Source organism: Ips typographus, linkage group LG4 (assembly GCF_016097725.1).
Source record: "Ips typographus isolate SLU linkage group LG4, UJ_Ityp_2.0, whole genome shotgun sequence".
Classification (NCBI taxonomy): Eukaryota; Metazoa; Arthropoda; class Insecta; order Coleoptera; family Curculionidae; genus Ips; species Ips typographus.
Window position 1 is genome coordinate 4,932,160 of NC_138425.1, and position 27,988 is coordinate 4,960,147.

General features: G+C 30.3%; 1 protein-coding gene and 1 long non-coding RNA gene across 7 annotated transcripts in view; one reads left to right on the plus strand and one right to left on the minus strand.

The window, feature by feature from the left end:
• Positions 1–27,988, minus strand: part of LOC145728511 (uncharacterized) — a 112,656-nt gene that overhangs the window by 74,919 nt on the left and 9,749 nt on the right. The gene's annotated exons all lie outside the window — the stretch shown is intronic.
• LOC145728510 (uncharacterized) overlaps positions 9,044–27,988 on the plus strand; it is a 29,974-nt gene continuing 11,029 nt past the window's right edge. Inside the window, exons 1-2 of one of the 2 annotated variants that reach the window (XM_081978801.1) lie at positions 9,044–9,607; positions 23,216–23,859. In XM_081978801.1, coding sequence (XP_081834927.1) covers positions 9,217–9,607; positions 23,216–23,238 — 414 coding nt within the window. In that variant the 5' untranslated portion in view covers positions 9,044–9,216 and the 3' untranslated portion in view covers positions 23,239–23,859. Of the gene's footprint in view, positions 9,608–23,215; positions 23,860–27,988 lie in introns of those variants that run through there. The other variant, XM_081978803.1, reaches the window with a different exon arrangement.

A 27,988-nucleotide genomic window follows, 5' to 3' on the forward strand; every position in this document is an offset into this window, starting at 1 on the left:
GAAATGTGAAGAAAGGTTTAACAGCAAAATAGAAATAGAGATCAAAAAGAAATAAATTGGACAAGAAATTATACCCACATCTTCCGATAAGATAAATTCACGTGTTAGATTTTTCACGTGTTAAATTTTTAAGCCCATGTTAGACCATGTTATTTTGGAACTACAGGTGTAAAACTTGACAAGTTTGTCTTTAGTACCCTGAAGCTTAAGTACAACCACCAATTCGATCTAAAAAGTGTTTACAAACTAGCAAAAAGTCATCTTCTTTCGAAAAGATTTATACTCCCTGTATGTATGGTAGGTGTTGTTTTTGATACTGACAGGGCAGATAGCAGGTAAACATACATACAGGGAATATGGAAAGATAAAATATGTTCCAAAAAAGATGACTTTTTGCTAATTTGTAAACACTTTTTAGACCGAATTGGTGGTCTTACTTAAGCTTCATGGTACTGAAGACACATCTTCCAAGTTTTATACCTGTAGTTCCAAAATAACATGGTCCAACATAAGCTTAAAAATTTAACACGTAAAATCCTATGTTGCGCGTTAAAAAAAACGCACTGTATATAGATATGCTGCATATTAAGTTTACTACCATAAATTACGAAAAAAGTTCATTTCTGAAAACAAACTAAGAACAAATGTAGCAAAAACTGTATTGTACTTGTTCAAGTTAAAAAACTTAATTACACGTAATTTAACATCTCAACCTTTGCAATCATTTTTTTACAAACTGCTGATATGCATATATTCTTCATGTTGTTGAAGAATAACGGCATAAGGTAAACATCAAATTATCCATTTATTACAATACAGTATTAATTACCTTCTGTAAAAAGCTATTGTTTTTAAAAATAATTATAAGCATATTTTAGTTAATCGTTTACTTACAAATGAATTTTTAATATAGTATTTTTGTGTAAACATCATTTTAATTATTTTTGTTTTTTATACGCCTTGGCAACATTGCAAATTTTTGTGCGACATTAACTTTCTTCTTTTTTTGGTATATCTGTATTGTTCCTCACTCCTGTTAGAAGACAATAAACTAGAAAAAAGCGATTGAATGAAAAATGGAATCTTATGTTATTTAATAATTAGTACCTGACAAGAGCTTAGAACTTTGTAACAAATCAGAAAAGCGTGGCTTATAAAACTTAAATGATTCTTGTGTAAAACGAAATTAACAAAAATACAGATGAGAATTTTGTTTGAAAAAGAACTTATACGTTTCCAGAACTTATAAGTTTCTGGTTTTATTCTCATTTCTTGGTTGCTCAGTAAAATTTTATGAATATTTATATGCAGGGTGTTATTAAAGTATTCCCTATTTTAAAGAAATATTATATCCATTCTGAAAAAATTTATCGAATTTTGCGTTGACCTCCCAGGGGTTCCAAACATTTTACAAGTTTACAGATAAGGCAAAGCAAACATGTTAACACACAACTGACAATGTCACACATTTAATAGCGGCACATAACTTATTGAAAGTTTCAAGAAAAAGACTTATTACACACCACTCTGTTTGGAAGGATGAGAAATATCGAAACGCGTAGGTACAGGAACCGGTACCATATATTTTTGCTTTTACCGTTCGCAGCGTAACCAATAAATTTTTTTATGAATCGTTTATAGTTGAGTCCCAAATTTACGATCTCTATAAATAATGTGGCTGTGTTCGGGCGGGATTATAAAAACTAAAAGTAACTTTTTTAGTATCGTGATTAACTAAAAGATGCCCCAGTGTTAGTCACATGATTGGCGCTGGGGACCCTAAATTGATTTTATAGTATGACATATTCGTCAAAAGTTTTTTTATTACACGCTCCTCTGTTTTATCAAAGATATTTAATATTTATGGTAGCTGCGCAGCGCAACAATAAATTATTTAAAACTAATTCCCTTCGTGTAGTTCAGAATTCAGTGCACTCAGAGAATTAACCGCATTCGCGATAAGCACGAAGTCAAGAAATTAATGAGTCGTACATAAGTAACTAACTCGTAAAAGGCGTTGGTTGGATTGCAAATGGAGAACCAATTCGTTCAAGGATGTTTCGAAACTAATCTAGCTCGTTCACTCTAAATATGGTAGGCAGGCGACAAATCGGACTCTATTATAATGAAAGCTTGCCCCAATCGGCAAATATCCATATTATGTAAATTTTCATCATTTACGATGGCAAAAGTACAATTTTTCGCAAGCTACATGAAGCTGCCGCCTTTCCTGAAGTAGGTGTTAAGCAGTCAGTATGAATCATTCTACCTTGAAGCCTAAAAATGAGAATGGGATTCTCCATATGCGGGTAGTCGAGACATTGGTATGAAGTTTCGCGATGGTAAATTATCTTTTTTTTTAGTTGCAGCTGCTCACGATATGTATTTGAGAAGTTAAATGTGCATAACACCAGGCTGCAATAACAGGAACTATAAATGTCATTGAAATAATGCTTGTTTGTTGGACAGGTTGAAAAATACAATGTTGCTTAACTTGAAAACTTATAGGGATTAGCTAGTATTGAGTGCAAGTATTGTCATCTACTGGCACACACAATACTGAAAATTATTAATAGTGGTTACGTAAACGTATTCAATTTGCACAGAACGATAGTCAAAAGAGTTTTTTTAAATACTGTCGATTAAATGTCATGTTAACTGATATAATATTTATGTATATTATGTGATTTATAGGTTAACCGGCTCCCCCCCTAAAGAATAGTTTCACCGTATACAAAATAATCTTTGGAGGTTTCAAACTGTGCAAACGTCACTTAAAGATATACCTATATTAGGTCAATATGGAAACATGCATATTTCCTATTACCTACATTTTCTAGCAACATTGCATACTTTTTTGTTTTTTAGAGGGCGATTAGCCCGAAATTCATGTTTGTTAGACAAATTTTATCACCAGTGTTGACCATTAAGAAAAGGAAGTAAACAGTTTCATTTGTTTTCTCATTTTGCAGTATATTTTAATGTCGATCAGTCTTGATTGACGTTTAAAATCAGTAAACTCAAAGTCGCAACTGAATAGATCAGGAAGTCTAGGCGGCCATAATATATCGGCAAAGGAAAGCATACTGAAAATTGTCTTGTCAATCAGCTGCTGGTAAATTCTAGTCATTTATATTGAAATAGATTCGGTTGATCTCAATACAGTACCTACATATATTATAGTAATTTCAATCATCTCTTTCAATGTTTTCTAGCAGGTTTGCTTTTGTGGGGTTTCATATTGAAAACTTCCACTTTCTTAGTACACTACCACATAACTTATTCAGTATCTAGTCTTTTAAAAGCGAATTTTGATGGCTTTTGGAGGGGAATTTTATAGAGTAATTACGTGATGGTAATACATCATTTTCTAGGCATTCTCGAAGAACAATGATTGAATCTGTTCTTTCCTCTATTGTTTAAACTATCATTTTGGACTAAGTTATAACCACAAAATACCAGTAGAGAACGATTTGACAAATACAAACAATTGATTCAGTAGTTCCTTCAATGGTATCAAACATCAGTTTGTGTTAGAGAAATTTAAGTTTTCCAACGAAACGGAAACAGTTTTAGCTTAAAGCAGCGTTTCTCAAACTGTGTACCACAGAACTCTAAAGAGATGCATTTGTCATAACAATCAAGACATTATTGTTTTCAAAGATAGTTTTGATAAAGAATACTTAGCTATTTATTACATTATTTATCTATCTTCACAACAAAGGTGCACATGCTGACATAATAATTTAACTCTCATTTAACTGTGTAAATTTTCTCAGAGTAATAGCCTTCATATAAGGGTTGACTGTGTAAATTAACTTTTAAACAGACAGAATATTGACAAGTTTCAGCAAATAGATGTCATTAAAGTTCATTTTACTTTCTCACCATTATTTATTACCATCTACAACTCCGTTAAGAAAATGTTTAGTGACAAAGCAACTTTGCCCCTATTGACAAGATTGTCATGAAAATTAACTGTCAATTTTGAGGTGCCAAATAACATATTTTAAGAACGTTTAACGGAACTATGGAAAACTGAATTTTAAACAGTTTTCAGGACGAAAACTACATTATTAAATAATGTTAATAAGGCTCAGTTTAGTTTATACCTCAATCTGTAAATCTCATTCGTCAGTCAATTTTAGGTCAATCTTAATTTTAGAGTTCAAACTCTAGATTGAACTGAGCCTTAACATAGCTCTAAGAATTAACGACCATTATTAAACTGACCCTTAAACAAATAAATCATTAATTGACTCCTTCAGTTTTAACAAACAAAATGGATGTCAATAAAGATAAATTTAATTGCTATTCATTGTTTGTTATATTGGTAAATCCTGTTAAAACAGTGATACGTTTTAAGGTAAATTCGACTTTATTGATACGATTTTTCTAATAATTTATTAATAATGTAATACTATGCCAAAGTACTAAACCATTAAAACAAAACTGGGCGCAGAGATTCCGTCAGAAAATGAAATATCAAAAAAGCTCCCACTTATCAAAAAGATCAAGAAACGCTAGCTTAGTGGAAAGGTTACTAATTATCGATAGAATAGATAATTAAATTTTTCATCTGCTGATAAATTAGTAGTTTTATTTGATTTTGACAAGTAATGACAGTTTGAAAAGTAAAAAAGTAATGAAAAACCCGGTATAACATTTAAAAAGTAACTTTGGTAGGACGTCTAAAAATTAGTAACATATTTCCAATCATCAGATGCTGTTATGATGTGCAGCTGTACTGTTCCGCTTTGTTAGCTTAATCCGTTAATTTCAGTTTTCTTACTTTGTATTACTAACTTGTTTTGTGCTTATAACCGACGTGATCCCATAATTTACATAATTATACACTCGATAAAATTTTTTTGTTTATTAAGTAAATCCGATAACAATTTAATCTCTCAGTTTTAAGAACCTCAGTCAACAGAACCAAAGTTTTCTCGAATGAAACAGCCAAATTACACAGTTTCTTGAAAACACGTTCCTTATAGTCGATTGAATGATCATTTCATATCATAAACAATCAAAAAAGAAGAGCATTCGTTTGTTTGATACTGAATTGATTCGGAATAACTGATCAATCAAATCAATAGCAGCAAGAATCTAATGCATGATTTTTCCAGTAGAAAATTTACCTAAATTGGACATTACTCTAATTCAAAAATGAATATTAATTTTGATATTGTATAGTACATAAAATATAAATTTCTATGGGATTAATAAATTAAATTGTCATAAACTATACCAGCATAGTTTAATACAGAATTAACTGGCGTCAAGCTTACAAATAGCCCGTTTATTTGAGGCAATGCAATTAGCCTAATTATATCGTTACGTTAATTAGAAGTTGAGTATAATGGGTTTTTAAGCGATTACCTGGTAGAAAATTTGAGGCTTAAATAATTTACGTATTTAAGTATCTACTGAAATGTGGCATCAAAATTTGATTTTATAATGTTGTAAATATAAACTACCTATAGAATTTTTAATAACTGCTCGATTTCCGCAAATATGCAATCCACGATACCATAAGTCATCTAATGGATTAGAAGAGTATAGAAATTACTATACAAAGGTAGAACAATGTATTGCTAGTGGAGAGATTGATAGTCTTCCTTTCAATAGAACATGCATTGACCCATATGTATTTATACTTTACACAAAATAAATTAGAATCTAGGTTTATTTATAGTCGAAAACTTATAAATTTACCTAAATCATCTCATGCATCTAAGCAGCTTATTCAAGCTACAGTAAGGTACTCACTAGTACATACAATCATGACATTACCATTACAAACATAAAACAGCAATTTTTGCAATGATAATTCTATGACAACGCTTTGTTTTGTGGGCCAAGAGGTCAGCTATTTTCAACTCGAATGAGGAATATTTTTGCATTTTTTAATATGGAACCTTGATTTAACCCAATTTTATTATACCATCGCATTGTTAATCACCATCGATAAAATATCGTTAACGTCCGGGTCACGAAAAATTCCAGTTTATTGGATTATTTATTCAATCGGAATTATACTTTCTTCATTAAAACTGTATACTATTTAAGAAAACTGTACACCCTGTATGTTAACGACGATAACAACATCTTTACTTTAAGTTAAATGAGCTGAAAAAAACATGGTAATAAGATTGGAAAAATGGATCTATTTTTAGTTTATTATATCTGAAATTTTGTAAAAAAACTCACTGCAGTGACTATTAACCGTTATGTAACTTGATATTTTTTTGCTTCGGTATTGACCAACTCGGTTATCGTTTTGAATCAACATTTCATGTACACTGATACTGCAATCGCAAGGTCGAAGATCGTGCTCTTTGACGTATTGAAACCTTTGTTATCACCACTCGTATAATTAAGTTTCTTGTATCAGTCGATTGTGTGGAAATCTTTCAAGTGTTGTATATTTAATAATTAAATTTTCATATATCAACTGATTGTCTGAATTTTTTCATATTCCTAAATTACTTTTATGAATGTATCTGTCGTGTTTAGTTATAATTTCATTTTATTTGTAAAAAATCTAAAAACGTTGGTTAAAGATAAAAATGTTGTTAGTAGTTTAAACCTTGACCGAAAAAAACACCATTATCACAATAATTAATAGTTAGTAATGTTAAAATTACGTCTTCAAATTAAAAATTTACCAAATATTGACACACTTTTAAATGGTAAACAAACAGTCATTTAACAGTAAAATGTGGTTATGAGGCATTTAGTTTTAATTTTTGTACTAATCATCGATTAAACATGTTAATATGCCTGAAAACAAGTATTCGTTCCAATAATTCAAAATTTTGAAGAATGTTTATGTTAAATGTTTATTTTAAAATTTTCGTAGTCCATATAAGTCAAGGTGTGCTGTCAATGTATTTGGGAGAAAACTTTTTTTACATAATAATTAACACTTCCTAGGGAAAAAGTTGAACTTTGTGTTGTGTTTGGTGGTACAGAAATCACATGAAAGGGTAAATGTTTTCATTTTAACTGATAAATAGTTGGCCATTTAAATTGATCGCTGGTGTTAAGTCTACAGCTACAATCTTTTAGTTGCCACACTTTTTAAGAAAAATTTGAATTTCGGCCAGGTCTTGTTAAAAGTCGCGAGTCGGAACTTTGTATTTAGTTCTTTCTGCAAGATTCTCAAGAATGATTTGAAGTTTTTTTGGAAGAAAATACATTTTTCTACCCGAACTCTATTCAATCAATGTTTTTTATGGTTATTGAGTGTAAAGAAAAACATGTTTTTCAATCTTGCTAATAAGTAATAATTGTGACTATAAATGGGTGGCAAGTCAAGATATTTATCTCTGAATACATTAATAACTTGTGTTTTTGTTCTATCTTCATAATTTATTCTTAAGTATTGTCAACTTCAACCAAGTTTGACAGAAAAGTGATCACTAACTTTTGCTTAAATAATTTATTAAGGTAACAGTATCAGAAACAAAACACAACCATTTTACTAGGATACGTTATTATGACTTAGTTTAGGCATAGAGAGAAATTATCTGATATTTTGAAGAATTTATTTCCAATGCCCCAATCCAATAAAATTTTTGAAATTGTTAATTATTTAGTAATTGTTAATAATTCATTAATTGTTAAATTTGATTTTGGTAAAAATTAGTAAAATCTATCTTTTGTTATTGTGCAAAAGTAAATTGTTTTTAATTCCAAGTTCCATGTTTTTTGGTCATAAAATGAAATTTTCGTTAAAAACGGTCAGTTTCCAAGCCACAAAATCTTCGCCGCTCCTATATTACAAACTTATAAGACATGTAAAAAATGCATAAATACATATGAGGAAAGTAAATGTACATAATGACATTGACGTTGGAGCTTTAGTTTTCGAAATACAGGGCGTTAAAGTTTTAAAATTTATGTAAATTTTTTGTTATATCATCGCAGATTTTCAGATATTTTTCTCAAATTTGGAGCATAGGTTACGTTCTCAGGTCTACAACGTTTAACGAATCTAACAGTTGTAAGAATGTACGGTTTGAGAAAGTAGAAATTTTGATTTTTTTTTAAAGAACATACAGTTATCTCACACACCCTGTAGAGAAAGTCAGTTTATATCAGCAAATCTCCGGCATTCAACAGAGAAACTTACTTTAAGATAGGTTTGTCAAATGAAAATATGTTGTCAAACACTGTCAAGTTTTGATGAACATTACTAAAAAAAAATCAAACTTTTGATACCGTGTATCATAAAATGACATATTTTTATATGATAAACTTATTTTAAAATAAATTTCCCTAACAAATTTTAAAAAAATATTCTGTAACGTAAATCCTGGTAAATTCAGAACCAAATCTAGTGGCGTGTATGTTTTGAGTATTTTTTCTACTCTTACAGGGATATTAGTAATTTTTTATTTAGATTTCTTAAAAATCACTCTTTTGGTTGTCATACTCACTGACAGTTGTCATCAAAACATTGCATTTTGACGTACGTTTTGGAGCAAGGGAAAAGCCTCTCAAGTTTCAATTACTGTTCAAATATAACCAGTTAATTTATTTTATGAGAAAGAAAATGATTCAAACTTACAATTTATAATGAATCAAGCAAATCAAAACCTGAAAGTTAATCAGCTGTCACACGGTTACAGTCTGGGAGACCAGTCTAACTTTGGCTTGTTATAGCACCTACTATGCGTCAAAACTGATATGGAAACAGGGAAACGTTCCAAAAACTGGCAAAAGTGTTTTCCAATTAGTCGTAGAAAAATTAGACTGTAAAACTCGGGTGCATTGACCATATCTCCATCGTTCGATTGAGCAAATTTCGTCCTCGTGCGATAAAGACAACTTATCCACCGTTGTACAATGTACTATATCAATTAAAATTTTCAAAAAAGTACATACATATTCGGTCACTTTTATTGAAAACTTTCAGATCCATCTTTGCATTTTAAAAGATGGTTTTATTAAAAAGAAACTTATCTTTTTTTGGGATTATTCTGTGCTAGGCAATGTGACAGCTGTCATGTCAACAAAAAGCATTCTTAAGAGAATTACTGAATTAAAGGTTCAAATAATGTAGAAATTGAATTGTGGTTACAAGTCTTGTAATGAGACTATTAGAAATTGAAAAGTACAGACATTTGCGCTCCATAATGTCATAAAGTTCAAACATTGGGCGACAGTTCACGAAGGAAAGTAGCGTCGGGACCGAAAAGAAACGCAATGAAGAGGAATATAATTAGCCTAATCTGGGGGTCTGAAAAGGTCAACGCCATGACAAAAGTAATTTTATTTAAAAAGTGCCTTCGGTGGACATTGCCCGCCATTTCCCCACTGTTACGCCGTGTCGGAAGTTTGAGCGCAGTCGCCAAACACTCTCACCAATTCCTGCGGTTCGCGTCACCAAATTTTAATTTAGTCTACGCATGCAGCTCCGTACGGTCGGAGTCGCGTTCGGTTCAACTCCGAGTCGCTCTATTAGGAACTTTCAGTGCAGACAAGCCGGCAGAAGTGTGCTCTAACCTCTTAATCGGATTACGTAGTTTGTTCTGTTTTGTCAAGTCTATTAACAGCGGAGGGTCTTTCAACTTCATTGATTTACTACCGTACACAGGTAATGTTACGCGACCTATTTTTTTCTGTAATTTGATTAAATTTTACTTGATTTGTATGTTTTACCAGTTTAAGGTTTTATTAGCATATTTTCAGTGGGTATTATAAATTTGTGGTCAGTCGAGACGCGCCGGGAGTAATTTATTTCCAAATGAAATTTAAATGTTAAATAAAAAAATAGTATAACAATAATTAATATTTTAGTTATTCAGCCCACACCATTTATTTACTGCTAGAGTTGTGGTTAGATTGTATCATTACAAATTATTATGAGCGTCGTGCGGCGCCGGCGGATAGAATCGCTTTTACCTTAACTTCCTTTTTACAAAAGTTTTTAAATAACAATTTATTAAGTTTGCGGTGCAATTACGACGAATTATTTCTCGAAATATTATTTCCATTGTTAAACATTTCATTATCTTACAGTTTTGTGATAAACTTCTCCTCAGAGTCCACTTTTATAATCATGTGTTGTCATAAGTATACACACGCAAGTTATCAAACTTACATATTTGTAGAACAAACTCAATTTGCTAAAGAAATAAAAATCACAAAATTGTAGCTTCTTAATAACCAAATAAGATATTAAAAATGTAAAATATTTCGATCAAAATACGCAATTAAACTAGCGAAAAAGTATACGGCACTAATGCCGTAAACAGCAGCACTTGTAATTTGACCTAGTGGGTTATGAGTCTATATCACACACATTAGGCGTTTTCGGAAAGTTACTCTATAGTTAACTCGCTCACTTTCTAATCTGGCAAGTTTGTTCTCATCTCATTTAGAATACATTGACAATGAGTAAACTGGGTTAATAAAAGCAATACGATTACTTGACTAAGTTTTGGTGAATGCCTCAGCTGTCTTCTTAAATCTTATCTAATAACGTTTTCTTCCTCCTGACAATGAAGAAACTACCTTGTTGTCAAGCAACACTGAACGTTAAGCTGATAAATAAAAAGAGTTCCTCTACTACTTACTGCAGATTAATACAATCCAATAAATGTTTAGCTTTCTACATTTTTATCATATTTTGAGTGTTATTAAGTGTTTAAAATCTTTCTCTTTTCCTGTCAAAATGTTTTTCTTTTTTTATGAAGCACCTTTACTTCAAAAGTAACACAAGTGAAAAAGTAGATTGTAGATTTTAAGTGAATAACACTAATCAATATTTATCTAACAATGATCAAGAATGTATCAAGTGTATTAAATTACTTTTTTATGGTTTTTGTCTATTGGTACTTAAGCGTGTCTTATTCTTTTTTTATTATTCTTAATTACAAATTATAAATAGGATTTTTGTGTCTAATAAAGAGTTTTTTTTATTTCAGAATGTAAAATTACATATTTTTATTAGTTTAGAAAAATTATTGTTTTTTGGGGTTGTGTGACTTTTGAAGGGTGCGTGCTAATGTATACGGTTTATTCACTTTACAACACAAATCTTTTAACAAAACAATCATTAAAAACAAATTTAAAAAAAAAGAAGAACAAAGATATCTTTAATACAACCAAATAATATCACAGTATCAGCATTTAACTCAGCTTACTCAGCTTTTTATTCAAAGCTGAGTAAATTGGCCAACACTGTAGTTTTAACTTTACAAATGTATAAAAAAATCTATAGCACTTTTCATTTTATTAATAATTATTGAAGAACATTAATGATGATAGACATTAACAGCTAATAAAAATAGTAATTAATATTTGTATTTTGATAAGAACATTTATCGTCTGTTGAACTTCCGGTAGCTCATGTCTATGTATGATGTTACATTTCCTTCTGTAATTTACTTTGTTACCCAGCTAATTGAAAAGTTTTCAGTTATTTTACTCGACGTCTTAAAGTTTGTAACTAAACTAATAGCTTTTTAAAATTTTCTGACTTTTGGTGGTAGTTGAAAACCTCTAGAGAATGTCCAGAAAACATGGCGGACTTATTTACTGCATGATATTTTTAAAAATATTTACTTACAGAACTAATTCCTTGTACCAACTCCTAACTAACTTGTAACTATTTATTATTGACTGAAGAAACGATTGCAGTAAATAAGAAACACCTAAGTTATCAACAAATATTAAAAAAATTATATGTATACCAGTTTTAATGGTTTCATTGTTATACTGTAATACAATCCGATTTATGGAGCAAAGGAACATTAATGTTTTAGTTTGTTTCTAACTATATATTTATTTAGGTACACTACTGAATATTACTCTCTTTGTACAGTTCTGTGAAAGAGTTTAGTACTAATTGAAGAGTTAGCACGTTAAAACATTTTAGTATTACTGGAAAAAGCTTTGCTTTGATTGTTTTAACAGAAGTATTTTAGCTTTGCTAATATTTAATTATTTCATTGTGTTATGGCATGACTGATTAAGCATATTTTAATATAATTTTTTTGAACACAACAGTCAAATCAACCACAATAGTCAATATTTTGGTAGCCTTCCATTTCTATTAAATTCGTACTTTAAGCTATACAATTGAAACTAATTACGTGTGTTACCACGTTCAGTTCATAGGTCAAACGTAATGTAATACCAGTTACGTGGTATTTTAACATCTAAAAAAACACAAAAGCAAACAACATTTTATATGTGTTTGTCTATAATATTTAACGACAGAGTTACATGAAAGGCACCTTATTGATTAAATACTGTTGGTATATATTTAAATTTATAATACTAATTATCCACTTTTGTGTTTTTAAGTTGCAGCTTTTAAAAACTTGACAATAAATATGTAAATTAATTAATTAATAGTTAGTTAATTACAATTTACACATAGTTATTCAACCGATTTAAATTATTCTCTTATTAAATAATGTATGATTGAATAATTGATTCTCCCTCAGTTATGTCCAAAAATAATAATGGTTTGTTATACCATAAACTGTACTCAAATAATGCTTCATTAAGAAAATACAGGGTACTGTAGTTTTGGATATTTTTTTCAATATTTCCTCTGTAACATGCAAAGATTTTTAAATATTTATCTCATCAGAAAAGCCTACTTCTTAGAATTTACATAATTATAGATGTGCAAGTTCACAATGAAAAAGTAATAAGATAATAATTCATAACATTACATCTTAAATTCTGTATTTTCCCCGGTACTTTCGTAACGAAGCATTTTACAGATATGTAAATAGAGTAATTATTAAGTACTTGCACGAACTTTAAGGAGTAAATTTCTGACAAATTTTAAGCTAAAACTGTCTTCAATAATGATTAAAGTTTCACCTCGTAAGATTTGCTCAAGTACTTAATAAACACCCTGTATAGCAAACTAACTGGTTTTTTGACACAGAATATATGCTTAAACTTAATATATGCTTTAAGCCCAAAAAAACCATAGTATGTGTAACTAATCTGAAAAACCAAGACAAGTCACAAAAATAGCCTGTTAATGGAAAACATGTTAAAAAAAGGTTTGACAGTGATATTTTAATTCAAATTAGTAATCTAAATTCATTAAAATTACAGTAATTGACATTACATCAACGTAGTTTTTGTACTGATCTTGAACATCCACATATGTAATAACATTAAGATTTCTTCAGTAAGTTAAGACATACCAACTATATTTAATCTAATCTTGTTGTAATGAAAAGTAGGAGTTAAGAAATTTTTTTTTCAAAATTTGAGTTGTGCTAAAATAAAAATAAATGCAAAACTAGTATCGTTAGAAGTTGCAAAATTTTTTAAAATATAGACTACTAGAGGTACTTTTCACTTGAGGAGGTTATCTCCAACTATTAAAATTACCTAAATAAACTAATAAAACTAATTTTCATACTATATTTTCTTGGTTTTGAACAACTTTTGTTAAATTATCGACGTGTTTTTGCGATTTTTATTAGATAATAACTGAGTAAGCAAGGATTTAAAAATGCTATTTCCAGACATCTAGAGAAAAAGTGTTAGACATAATCACGGTTGAAAGGAAAATAATGCAAAATCATATTGTGATTCACAGCGGGCAGATTATTTGAATTTGCTTTCTTAAAACGTTGGTCCATTTTTTAATAACAAAATAATTCTAATTACACTTTTGGAAAGAAAAACAGGATTTACAGAGTGTTGAAGTACTTGCAATAAAGTTAATTCGATTAAAATTGCTTATGTTGAATACTTTCCACTTTTCAGAAAGTCAATGTAACACTAATTGATCAGTAACAATATTGCCAAATATTAGGAGTATTTATGTGACGTTACACTTTTTTGTTTTTTGCACAAATATTCAACTTGCTTAAATTTTGGTGTTCTTTAGAGATGTTTTTATGTCATTTTCAAGATATAACAAAACATTTAATAAAAATCAATTATAGTAGCCTTCCCCCTTAACCGCACTTAGGTTATTACTCATTTCACCCTTCATAATAACACCAAAAGCCCTTTAAGTCCCAAAAGCACGTTTTTACTGTGAAATAATAGAAAACTTTTCATTAGGTCCAACCAAAACGTGTAGGAAAGTTGGCCGTCAAGGCGTGCATCCCAGATGTCCAAACAAATTTGACTAACAGACCAGCCGGGCCCATAAAATCGTAAATATCTATTGTTAATCCTCGCTTAAACCATAAATCTTTCCTGCCATCGCTTTATGGCTATTTTGTATGAAAAATATGCAAAACAGATGATGGTTGAATAGTCCAGTAAACGTAGCACGAACCAAATTGGTAATTCCGGTAATTCCGAAGTCATTCTGTTGACAAATGCAGTTTGAATTTTAATGGTAAAAATAACTAAGCTGAAGCTGAATTATAAGGCAAAAAGTGGCTGTTATTCTTCCTATAAACCTGCCATTCAATTTTTTTTTTCAGTTAGCTAAATCACTATTCATTCATTTAATTTAGCTTCGCTTTACCACTTAAGCACTCACGTTACGTCTCGTTTTCCTGAAGGTCGTTCGATTCGTGACTCTCAAATTATTAAGTTCCCTGATTACACCTTACCCACACTATTACTATAATCATTTTCCTGGACAGCAGTAGCAAGAAGGTAGGATCCGTTATTTTTATTCTCTGTAGGTTTAATATTAGCTTGTCAGTTGATACTACAAATATTCGACAAAAGCATTTTTGAAAAAAAATTCTAAGTAATACCGAATAGCATAACACCAGTATTATAGCAAAACGCTTTTTTACTGAGCTGGTTATTTTACCTCCCTATCATCAATTTTACTATCTTGAATAACGTCAAGTATATTCCGCGTTAAAAACTTTTAACAAGAACCTTTTGTTAGAATAAATAAATATTCCAAGGCGCTACTTAGGCGATAAATTCAGGTTTTCTGAATAAAATATTTATTTATACGTACCACTGAATCTTTATGCAAATATATGCACGGTACATCTTACTTTATGGTTCCTAACATCCGCTGTTGCCTGCGCGTTTTTGATGGTTGCCCATTCGGCTTTAAAATGTATTTGGCGACGTGTGAAAGTTTTTTCAAGTCCTAGATTGTTATCTTTTATTAGCAATTAAAACCGGAAAATAATTGGGTACCGTCCGCAACCAACAGAAGTTTTAATTAACGATGTTCATCAAGTTGCAGGTTACCTCACTATCGACCTTTTGGTGTGCTGTAGGTAGGTATCAAACCATTTTCAGAAAGAATTTAAACCATTATCGGAATCTAGTTTCCATTCTAAGAACTTCTTGCAACACTCGTATGAATGACAAATGATAAATTCCGTTGAGTGGTAAAACAACCTTATCTCTACACTAGCACAATTGTCTAAAGCGCCCACAAACCGAAAATTATAAGAATATAATCAACATAAACTGACTTGGCACTTTGTAATTCGAATTGATTCACGGGCGGCTGCCGAAGCAAGTCATGCAGATGATTATTACTGTTAATATTGTTAGTGTTAAAGAAGGAAGATAGGATGCTTTTTAATTGATAGCAAAAGTGTTTGAAGATGCAGTTTCACTTAACATTTCTGTGATAAAATAATAATTATTTAGCCTTATTACTTCAGTATTACTTATTAAACACATGCTTGAGATGTTTCTAGAGATAACTTAATCCAAAGAAACATAAATGATGGTATTTTGTTCTTTATCCAATTTTTCACTAGTATAATCTCCAGATTTATTGATTTTGGTTATCGAAGAGAAGAACTTGATCTAGATTCTAGAACAAAAAGATCCAATTAAATCGACAGTAAAAAGTCAGTTAAGTCATATTATGTTGTTTGCTAAAAATCATCAATGATGTTTATTTATCACCGATATTGTACTTCGTAGTCACCAGTCAACATTTTTTTAACATGGCTTTCCAATGACATATTTTTGACAGCGATCAGTTAAAGAGATGCTAAATTTAAGAGTGAGTTAAAATATTTAATTAGAAGAAGCCTAAAAAATGCCTCAAGTTGACAAAATTATAGTGATTTCAAGGTTTATTTGGAAACGGTACCACCTACAATCAATTTAATATCAAAATGGTGTATTTGAAAAAACATTTTCTTTAATGTGGTTCTGGTACCAAATATGGTAAAATTTTATAGGAAAAGCTCTTAAAAAGCTCATTTTAACAAAAGTTTGGTACCGCTACATTCAATCAATGTTGAAATTTTATGTATGGCCACATCAGCCATGATAAGAGAGCTACGTTTTTAAAATTGACTAAAATTGACAACAATTTTATATTTTTAAGTTGTAAAACAAAACTTCAACCCCTTTACTATTTTGATTGTCTATAAGTAATACATCACTGGCAAACATGCCGCGTAATTAAAAAAACAAAATCATAATAGATAATCATTATTTCACAAGATATTCTTACTCGTTGGAAAAGATGTATGTCATGTTCAGTACAAGAAGTTTCTCTAATTAGTCCATAAAATTTTGCGTTTTCATTCCATTCACATACACCATCCATCAATCAATCAATCAATATTTTACAAACCTAATGTTAAATCAAGTTTCTGCTTATGGTAATCTGTTTTATTAAGCTTTATAAGCAGAAGAAAATATACCATAGAACTGAATACGAATTCAAAACAGAAAAAAAAATGAAATTGTGCATCTGTCTTTGTTTAGTCTGTTTGTTTGTCTTCTTAATCGAAAAAAGCCTTTATATTTACTGTACTATTTTAATTAATGAATGTAAAGATAGAGTAGCAAAAATAATAAAATATAAACCGAGTGCACTTGAAATGATTAAATAGCTAATTTCGTTTTATAAATTTAAAAAAAAACAATTAAGTTTGGAAAATTAAGAATAAAACGGAATAGCTGTAGTGCAGTATTAGTAATTGGAAGTATAAAAATTCTAGGAGTATTAACGTAAATTGATGAACTAAGACAAAACAACAAAAGAAAGCAAAGAGTTGAACAAATTATAAGTCTTGTTATTTTTTCTGTTTTTAATTTTTAGGTATTAATAAAGTAAGAAAAAAAGAACAATCAGAAATATGACAGAAAATAAGTGTAAAAGATCAAAAAGTGAAAGAAGAAGAAGACCACAGTCGTTATACAACATTTTATAACGATGGTTAAAGTTAACTAAACTCGGTTTAATTAATTAAGAAAATAAACTAAAAGGAGCTAAGCATTGTTTGAGAAAAACTTTTTTATGGAAGACTATTTTCAAACAACCATCAAGGAAGAACTTTACTAACTGACGCATATTGCAGAAAACTGACATTTTAATATTTTTAGATATAATAAGGTTTTTCTATTGTTTTTTGTTATCCAACTTTACCGGAACCTATTTCTATTAGCATTAGTTAGGTATGGTTGTTTCACATGTTTTTTAGGGGCTCAGTCTACCTTTACACCTTTTATTTAATTTAAATAGCATGACAAGCACTTATTTGGATTGCATAAGCGGAAAATGTGCATGATAAAAAGAACATCTTTAAGAAAGCAAAAAATTGACCAGGTGAGGTTAGGAGGTGTTTTGGGCTTATAATTTTGGATATCCCAAAAATCGGAAACTTATTTTGCTATAATTAAAAGGAGATTGAGGAGATGTTGGGTTTACTTTGTTTAAAAAGATCAATGATTTGTCAGATTGAGGGCTAAAGGTATCAAAAAGAAAAATGATCATCCAAAATGATAACTACGGTTAACATAATCTTTTCTTAGATTAACAGCTTTTGTCACTACTTTTCCTTTAATTTATTTTCGTATCATTTGCCTTTAGAACAAAAAATATCATAAAGACAGTGCGGGAGTGTATCAAGGCTATGTAACATATTGGAAAGCTACACATATTTGCGTTTTAAAAAAAATGACTCTTTAGTCGCCTATGCTTTTAGACATTATAATAAATTATACAGTTTTAGTTAGTCGATTAATCAATTATACTTAAGACCCGACAAGTTATTGGCTACCGTCTGTATGTATACACGAAACCAAGATCTAGTCCTTGGCATATTTGGTGACATATCTATATAGTTCATCGGTGCAAGTTAAAATTAATTAATAACACACCTCACCTGGCATATAGAAAGTAGATGGATAAATAATGTAATATTTAAATTTATCACCTGCCATTTATAACTGGTGCGTTGGAAAGAATGAGGGCACGCCTCGACCAAGAGCATTACCAAAAATGATATTTGTGATGGGTTTGATGTATTTAAAACTGTTCTTGACCGTTTTGCGGTAAGCAATGCCAGGTACAATAACTTTACTTCGTTCCGTCCAATAATATTGAATATTTTACGACCTCCCTTTGTAGGGAAAGCGGAAAGTCGATATGGACATAACAATATAATTGAATTGCAGAGTTATGATTTATTAACCTGATAATGGCGTTTTCACTTGCCTTTCGCAACAATAAATTTATTACGGTACGGTTAGTCGTATTACAATTATTATTATTGTTATTATAAAATTCCCCTAAAGGTGGCAGTGACAGAAAAAACAAACATGCACATAAGTAGGTGTCGGATACTACATGATTGCAAATTTATCCATACATTCATCTATGTGATTAAAGTCCTTGCAACTGAAACTAACAATGACATGACTTTATATGGCTCAAAATGCAATCACCATTCCAAACTAATGACAATCCACTGTTGCATTTGACTCATGTAGGTAATGCATTGTTTGATCGTATTTCATTCATACAATTGGTGAAATATTTCTGGCAATATTTTCACGAAAACCCAACCAACACCATCATTTGCCCAGTCATGCCACATGCCTCTACAATAAGTTGTTGATAAACAAAGCTGCTCCTACCCACTTATTATAATGAAGACATGACTCAGGGCTTTAGAGTTTTTTTTTGGTAAGAAGTAGTAGTCCATATTCTTTCAGTGGAGTCGCAAGAGTACGAAAGGAAGGAAATGACAAACAGTCTTCTCCACAATACTTTTATTATGACCTTAGATGGTAAGGTCTGCTCAACAAGTTTCGGTCACATAAATGACCATCTTCAGGAGCTACAAGAATAACCTACTTTACATGGTGTACCATAAGTTTAATGTTAAAAAACGAGATGTTAAAAAACGAGAAAACGTACCTTAAATCGATCGATCAATGTGATTTTCATCGATCGATCAATTTTTTTTTGGTTATAATGCTTTAATTGAAAGTGTTTTCAGTCGTTAAATTGCAGTCAATAGTTTACGATGAAAACTTCACATCGTTTTATTTTAAAAGCTTTTAAACCAGGACAACTTGCTTTGCTGTGACATTGTTTAAAACCGTCAAACATATTCAAACTCTAACTCACCTTTCAGTAAATAAAATGTGGCGTGATATTCTAGCGCCAATAATAAAAGTGCTATAAACAACTATAATTTACATAGGTGAATATCGAGTACTCACTCATAATAATCATTATAGGAAACACGTAGAAAAATATCAATAAAAATACAAAGCGAGACAAGTTCAAGGTTTGGTTAATACCGATATAAATTTAGAATAACTGCCAATCAAACAGACAGTTTATTGTGTTTGCATTTTATAAATAAATCGATTTCGTTTTGTTTACCTAAGTTATTCAGCTGTTTGCTGTTAAATGAGCTGCCGAATTAAGATATAGATTCTATCTGTAAATCAGTCGGGATAAAAATGTTTCGTTATCTGATTAATAGGTTAAAGTTATACTGTTCTAATTAAGGAGTTTTAATGCAGTACTGTATATAAATACCACGAGAAATACTGCCAAAAAACTGGTCGGCTTTAATGCTAATATAATTTTATTTTACTGGCGAGACGAGTTTCTGCATGCAGTAATTTCCAAACAACCAGTTTTTTGAAATGCCCGGTAATTACGTTGCCAGTTATTTAATCTATTTTATTTGAGAAACGGGATTTCAGTAAATTTGTAATTAAAATGCGTTTTTTACAGATTAACTTTCAAGAATTAAAAGCTTTAACATTTTGCATGGTAGGTTTCACAAAATTCAGTGATGAGCTACGTTTTTTTAGGTAGGTTAATAATAATAATAATAATTATCTGACCTTTCGTATTTGCCAACTGTACAACTATTATCTACATAATAAAAACATGCATGTATGTATGTGACGTCAGCAGCGTTATATGTGAAGTCCCAATCTATCATTGTGTATATTTTAATATCGGACATTGAATAATATGCAAGTAATATGAAATGCATGTTTAACGTTAATAGTTCTTGTAAAAAATTGAAAATTGCCCTACAAAAAATTCACTTATAACAAAATTAAGTACATATACTGAATATCTGTGTTCTGTTTAATCAGCAAAAATAATAAATTAATTTTGTGGTATATAAGGCATATAAGGTTCCCATAAGTAATCGGATACAGCTTAATCGGAGATTCTTTAAGTGAAATTAATACGATTAGCCATATTTGTCTTAATACGAAAGTTGATAATATACAACATCCGTACAGGTCAAGTGGTTTATAACTATCGTATCAAAAGAATACGTATATTGATTTATTCTTATAATGCAGTTTAAATTATTAGAAGATTAACCTAACCTAATGTTAATTATTATCAATTAGTCCACACTAGGCGATGAAAAACAGAATTAAAATGTCGATTTTTATTATTTGAAATTTTTCAAAATTATTGATTTTTCTATTATTTTAAGTGAACACTGTAGTTAAAACAAACTTGTTTATCGAGGTGTTAATTAAGTGACAAGGCTCTCAAGACTGGACGAGCTTTAATTATTCGCAAGTGTCAAAGTACAACACTGTACAGTGCTGCCAAACTAGTCAAATTAACTGTAAAAATTGGATAAGACAATAGAAACTTTGATTCACGTGACTTGTCAACAAACTTATATAAATCTATATGTTAGGTAATCTAATGGCCTTTTTTAAACCGTTTATCGTTTTAAATCGATGTTCAAATCGGAAAGATTACCAAGAAAAAAAAAATGTAAGGAAAGTTTAAAATAATGTTTTCTGGACCCCTTTGAAACTTCTGACATACATAGTGCTGCCCTGTCAAATTGCCAGTGACATATTCAATTTTTTCCTCAAAAAATAAGTTGACGAGTTTCGAGTTTTCTTGTTGTGTCCATTAGCATTTATTAAAAAATCACCCCTCAAGCATTTTCTTTATTTTTCAGAAAGAGCATTATTTCTCTGTCTGAAGCATATCGGAGTTGGAAATAAACTAAATTTTTTTTTTCTGCTAACTACACCACAATAATCTGACATCTTTAATTTTAATGTTTATTACGGTATAACAGTTTACTGGTTTTCTTTCCCTCTTGAAATACATCCAAAAATAAAGAATATAAAAGGAAGTGGTCCACATTATTATCTTCATTACTTCCCAAATCTTTATTGTCTAACTTACAACACATATGGCGGCGACCATTTGGACTGTCAATAACGTCATTCTAAAATTGTCTATCGGGAGTATGAACCAATAAAATTTAGATATTTCCTAAAAAACTATATTCATGTCTTTCACATACTTATAAAGTATTGGCTTGACCCAACCAAAAATTCAGTTTTCGTTTGATATGTTGTCAATTAGTAGTCAAAATATTCGTATCTATAGCTATTGTTGGGCTTCATGATTCTGAACCGTTCAGGAACTGTTCTTGAATTGATTTGGACCATCTGCATGGATGTGATAACGGTGTACTAATTTACAGACTATATACAAATCATCGTGCAAATGGTCCAAACCTATATTCAAAACAGTTCAGAATCAATAACCCAAACAAATCGATAGCTGTGTTCGGGTTATTGATTCTCGTCTCGTAAATCACAGTACACAGCAATATAGTTATGCCATCCATGCAGATGGCCCAAATCAGTTCCTGAACTGTTCAGAATCATAAACCCGAATAAAGCTAATTACAATCAAAAAAATTTTGCAATAAATTAATTAATTTAAAACACTATTCATCATTTCCTAATTAATGGAAAAATTAACCACAAAAATTCGTTTTAAAGATGAATTTAAATCTATTAGGTACTGCTTCAGGCTGTTAATTACTAGTCAAACAACAGCAATTAAACTAGGATTAATTTAACCACAGCTTTTTATCCTAGCGACTGCGGATTTTGATTCGGTAATGCATTAAAAGTGAACATATACTATTATGAAATTTCTAATAATCTTGCACAAGTGAAATTAGCCTGGGTGCTTCCAACCTGTATAAATATGCAAATCTAAAAAACAAGCATTAGTCGGCTTCTTGCATATCAGTCTGTATTAATTATAATTATTATGATCGTTGAATTAATATACTAACTTTGTATTCGTTGTGGATTCTACTAAATAATTACTGGAATCAGTTTAACGATAACTGATTACGTTATTCCTCAAGCCTTGCAGAAATCTATTAAACTACTTATACAGAAGGTAAAATTGTTGCTATGGAAACATGACCAGACCGTATATTTACTAATATTTTTTCTGCATAAACACATTGGCAAGTTATTTATTTAACTAGAGAGAAATTGCTAACTGTTTGTTTAAAAGTATGTCAGTGTATGTCAGCAAACCGCACTTAAATGCACCAAATCAACGTTGAGTGAAAATTTAATGTTTTTTGGGAAATACAATACTTTTGAAATATTTAGGCGCCTCGTTTTACGATGCATAATGTATGAGCAAACAAAAATGTTGTTTTTATGTCATATGTTAGAGATAAATTGATGAAAAACCTTCATTGTAATATAAAAAGTAATACAATCCAAACCGAAAGCAATTTAACGTTGATTGTTGGCTGGAAAGTAAATAATTTATTTTAATAATATGAACTGTCCTGATGGAAGTTAAGATAACGAGGCGTAATCATACGGTAGAAAACAAAATATAGGCTTCAGAAGCCATTTATTGTTTTCTGTTAATCGGTTCTCATTTTTTTTACTTTAAAAACAAAAGATGAACCTTTACCGATATATTCATAGTTGAAAATATATTGATTGAAACAGATGCAAAATCCAGATGCTTTATAAACCCCGTTCTTTCTAAATTTACGACCTATTTGATGGCATTACGTTCCATATGCTGAAAATTGCAATTTCTCGCCAAGCAATATAAGAAGCTCGTAAACATTTTATTACTGTTTTCAACATTGATATTTTTTTCGCAGGTTTGTCATCTAAACAACTCAATTTAAACTTGCATAACTTTTTAATAATTTTATTTTGGTTTATTTTTTAGGAATTGAAAAGGCCAGGAAGTGAAACAGATGGGATTAAACTCGAGAGTACTGTTAACATCTTACCGGGCAGCATTAGATTTTCTTAAATATCTCTAATACTGTCAGGTAAAGATGTCCTCCGGCTCTCATCTCTACAAGCCTAGAAATTGAAGATTACAAATCTTTAGTATTATCTACAATCCAAAGTGTTTTCAACCAAACCAAGATAATTCAAGTACCTATTTTGGGATAATGTAAACTGTTATGACGTACATTGGGTAAGAACTTTTATTAATTTATTCTATTTAAAAATTTTGATGCAGCGTAACGAAAACTTTGTTCATTATTAGTAACCATAACTAATAGCGGTTTTAATGAAAATCCAGTATTTGGCACAAAAATCATTCTATACTAAAAATATCAGCCAACATTAATCATTTAAATTACATAGAATTTCTGCAGGTTTTGCGTGATGGTTCCAAAAATGTTTGAACAAAATTACTCTAAATTAGCATTAAAATTCGCTCATCTTGTTATTGGTAGTATGTTCAGTGTGTGTAAAATCGTAAAACCGCAATAAACCTACAGGTTGAGTGTAATAAATTTCCCATTTTGCTCTCCATATAATCAAATTAGTCAGGTATATCAAATGTTTCCCAGCAAATTAACCAGCTGAACGAGGCTTTATATGCCTAATTATGTTTAAACAAATAAACATTACCACGCGTTTTAACAGTTTTGTTTACTGTCGCTGCTAATATTAGGACAGTTGGAATTTGAGCCACCGGTTTTAAATAGGTAAAAATTGTTGGTTCAAACTACTCTACCAGGTCTGAACTTGTCAAATTATTTTTGGAAATTTCCGCGAAAACTAGAACATAGAACAGCCGGTCATAATCCAGGGTAGAAAAATCTGTCTACATAGTAAGTAAAATTGAAATACATAACAGTCGACGGCCCTAATTTCAATTCCTGGTACATTTTAAAAGCATCAGACCTCATTCATCTTTCAACATACTTAATGTCCTTTCCTTGTCCCGTCGCTTAAAGTTGGCAAGCAAAACTAAAATAAAACCTTAAAGCATTACTCAACTAATTTCGGAAATATTGCGACACAAACCCTATGACGATAACACGATGCCACCAAGATCTATTTGAGCACGTAAATATCTCAATTTTATAAACATTTACTCGTCCACTGTGCATTTAATTTACGGATTTACTTAATGCGCTTGAGGTAGGATGGAGTACTAATGTGAGTTTATTTTTGTGAGAGAGATTGTTTAAAAACTAGATTTCCGGGCAAAAATGTGAGAATTGGCAAGGGTTTGCAGTCTATTAGTACTAAATGATCAAAGGTCTTGATCATGATTTGACTAAGTTTGGACATTAGTTTGTTTGTCACAGATCTAATTTATCTGAGATCAGTAGCTATTCGTGATGGTTTATTATTTTTTGTTTGATTATAAACCGTCCCAATTCTCTCTGTATCTCTGCTCGTCTTCAAAAAAGTACAGTAATCACTCAAAATTAGACATTTTGTACAAAAAATACATTTACCCACAACTTATAGCCGTATTAATGTTAAAATGTAGGTACTTCACATTCTCTAAATTATTGGTAATTTTCTTACAATTTTCAATCAAACTTGGAATTTCAATTCAAGAACTTTCTATAGCATTCAAATATCTTATCTTATCAAAGTATGTAAAGTGGAGCAAATTGAACATGCTACTATAGCCTTCCTAGATAATTAATTTAGTTAATTCTTACACTGATTGTAAATTACCAGGAAATTACTGCGGTTTTGTAAAACAGGCGTATTTAATTAGAACTAGTCAAACTGCTATACTGTCATTTTATATAATATTTTCGGTTCTACAGGGTGTTTCCAAAAGATACAACTTAATATTTTATTCTAAACTACTCTTACTGAAGATTTTAATCAGTTAATATATTCAGGTGTAGGCGGTTGCCTCTGAGCTTTGGCAAACTTGTAATAACAAGTAATTAAATACAAAGTATCCAGAGTTCCCGGGACATAATTTTTACGGTATATACTACATCAAAAATAATGCTATAACAAAACTGTAGGCGTTAACGTCAGCGACTGATTTGAAATAAAAAGGATATTTTTTGCGCAAACTCACCGTTTTTGAATGAAAAATTTTAAAAAATGGTTTAATGTTTATCAGTAATCGATATTACAGAAGCATTAGTTACTCAGTTTTTTAAAAATTTCTACATTTTTTATTTTATCATAAAAATCACATTTTTCTATATTGTCCTTGTCAATTTCAATACAAATTGTAATTAAAAGCAAATTGTTAACTTAACTTAAGTCAAAATAATTCTAGACAAGCCAGTTTCTTTATTTTTTTAAACAATAGATTTTTGTATGGAAACACTCCGTATTTCTTAACCGAATCTTTTTTGGAGAAAAATAGTACATGCACTGCAAAGTTGTTGCTATTTGGGACCATCTGTATAACACATCAAAGAGTGCAGATTCATGTTTCTAAAACACATACAGGATGTCCCTAAAACGTGCACAAAAAGGTTAAAGTGTCAAATTTGTATTATAATGCGTATTTTCAGGACCCCACCGCATACATTATAATAATTAATAACCTGATATATTATTATAATAATTATACACATATTTAATACGTCGTATTTGTTTGAGACACTCTATTTAACCCGAAACTAAAAATTAATATTATGTAACGTATTTTACTCGATATTTTACCTAAAAAAGGTAAGCTTGGAGTTAATTGGAGCAGCGGTTTTTGAGATATTTCGATTTAACAAACTTGAGCGCATGAGTTAAATAAGTCTTAATAATAAATTGAGGTAAAAGCGTTCAATTAAAATAACTGCCACTAAACACTGAAATAGTAAGTTTTTCTCTAGTGTAAAACAATAGTCAAAATATGATTTTAGCAATAAAACTGTATTTTTATAAAAACATTAGTTTAACAAATGTTCAAAATCAAGTTTCATTTGTGTTAAATGCATTTTTACTATTTTAGTTTTGCCCTACATCAAGACTTTGTGTTAACGCTTTTTCCGCACATCTTAGGTACACCCTGTATAGACTCAGCTAGGATAGTACTGCTTTCAAATATCTTGAGTAATAAATAAATTGTTAGACACACTGTTTTCATAGTACAATTGGCATGTTTTGGTATAGGCTAATCTGAAAAATACAAAATATTCTTAAATTGACAAACAGTTCAAATCTAATCTAGGCGTACCCACTACCGACTAGCACTATAACACATTATATCATGAGTATTAATAGATGCCAAATTTAAGGATTAGAACCAGAACATGGTTCTCTTTTATGCCTAACAAGATAAGCTATTTGTTTATTAAAAAAAATAAGATTTTATTAGTTTGATCCACAATGAACACAAGAAGTTCAAAGCTTCAAATTGCTGTAAACACAATGTTTAACATTTAGTAACAATAATCAAATGTCAGTCTTGAGATTTGATCATGATAGAAGTTTGTGGATTTATGAAAACATACGTCTATTGTTTTTAATGTCACTGACGTAATAAAATAATTATTACAAAGCAGACAGGAGTTTACTTTCATAGATACCTACTCAAAAATCAAAACTATTCTGATTAGTTATACTATAATGTTAGGACCCGTGAACCTGTGTAAGTTTTATTGAGCTTTAAAACACGAAAAGATCAAAAGAAGTACTGCTGGAAGACAATATGGTAGGTATATCCGAAAGTCATTTCGGACCTCATTAAAAATAAGGAAGTTACGGTCCATTTCCGGTATAACAGGAAATGTTTCTATATTTTTTATGAGTATTTTAGTTCATAGCCTTTTACAGACTGATATGTATGTTAAAAATGCACAAACACATTTTAAAAAAATACTGACTGCAACCCTGTTCATAGTGAAAAAAGTAATTCATTTTACTTTACAAATAGATTATCATGCATTTCTCTCTCTTTCAACCGTGTTAAGCTTAACATAAATAATTAAATGCGTTTTTTATTAAAAAAAACAAACTTTTTCAAATAATTAGTTGGATGTTAACTATGTTAAATCAATGTATACTGCATGAGTAATTAAAATAATGCAATTTTTGTTGTAGCCTCTATATGACCTGTAATATTTTTTTTACCAGCCAATGATCGTATGTCTGATGTGATTGCAAACAAGAAGCTAGACTAACAGCTAACTGAGATGTATGTGTTTTTAATTAGATTATTTATCGCAACGGTGACAAAATTATTATTGTAAAAACAATGAGATAAATTTAAAAGCTTTTATGGGAAATACCACTGTATGTAAAAGTATACAGCTGAAACCTTATAGTTCATGAACTTTCTCAAAAAACTAGGGTATTACTCCTCACTCCTAGAAATTTCCTATAAAATAATAATATGCTGATGATATAGTTGTCCTGGCCGAGAGTATATTCTCTAACTGTATGAGTTATTTAGCTAGCGAAATGGGGAGAATATTACCAAAGGAAGAAATATCCATGATATAATTTACCTAAAAGGTCCTAGGGAATATTTAAAATATACTTTGAAGCTTCTAAAAACTAAAAAGGCAACACGTTCTTAACCTAACATTATAAATAATATGACACTGTCACTTCATATTTATGAAACCAGTACTAAATTCCTAACCAAAATCAATGTAAACAAAGGGAGAAATGACAGCTGGAATGCCCAAAACTATTTTCAAAACTGTTCACCAGAGGGAGTATCTCTTATCTTGAAACGTCAATTGACGTCCATAAAGGTTTTCCTGAT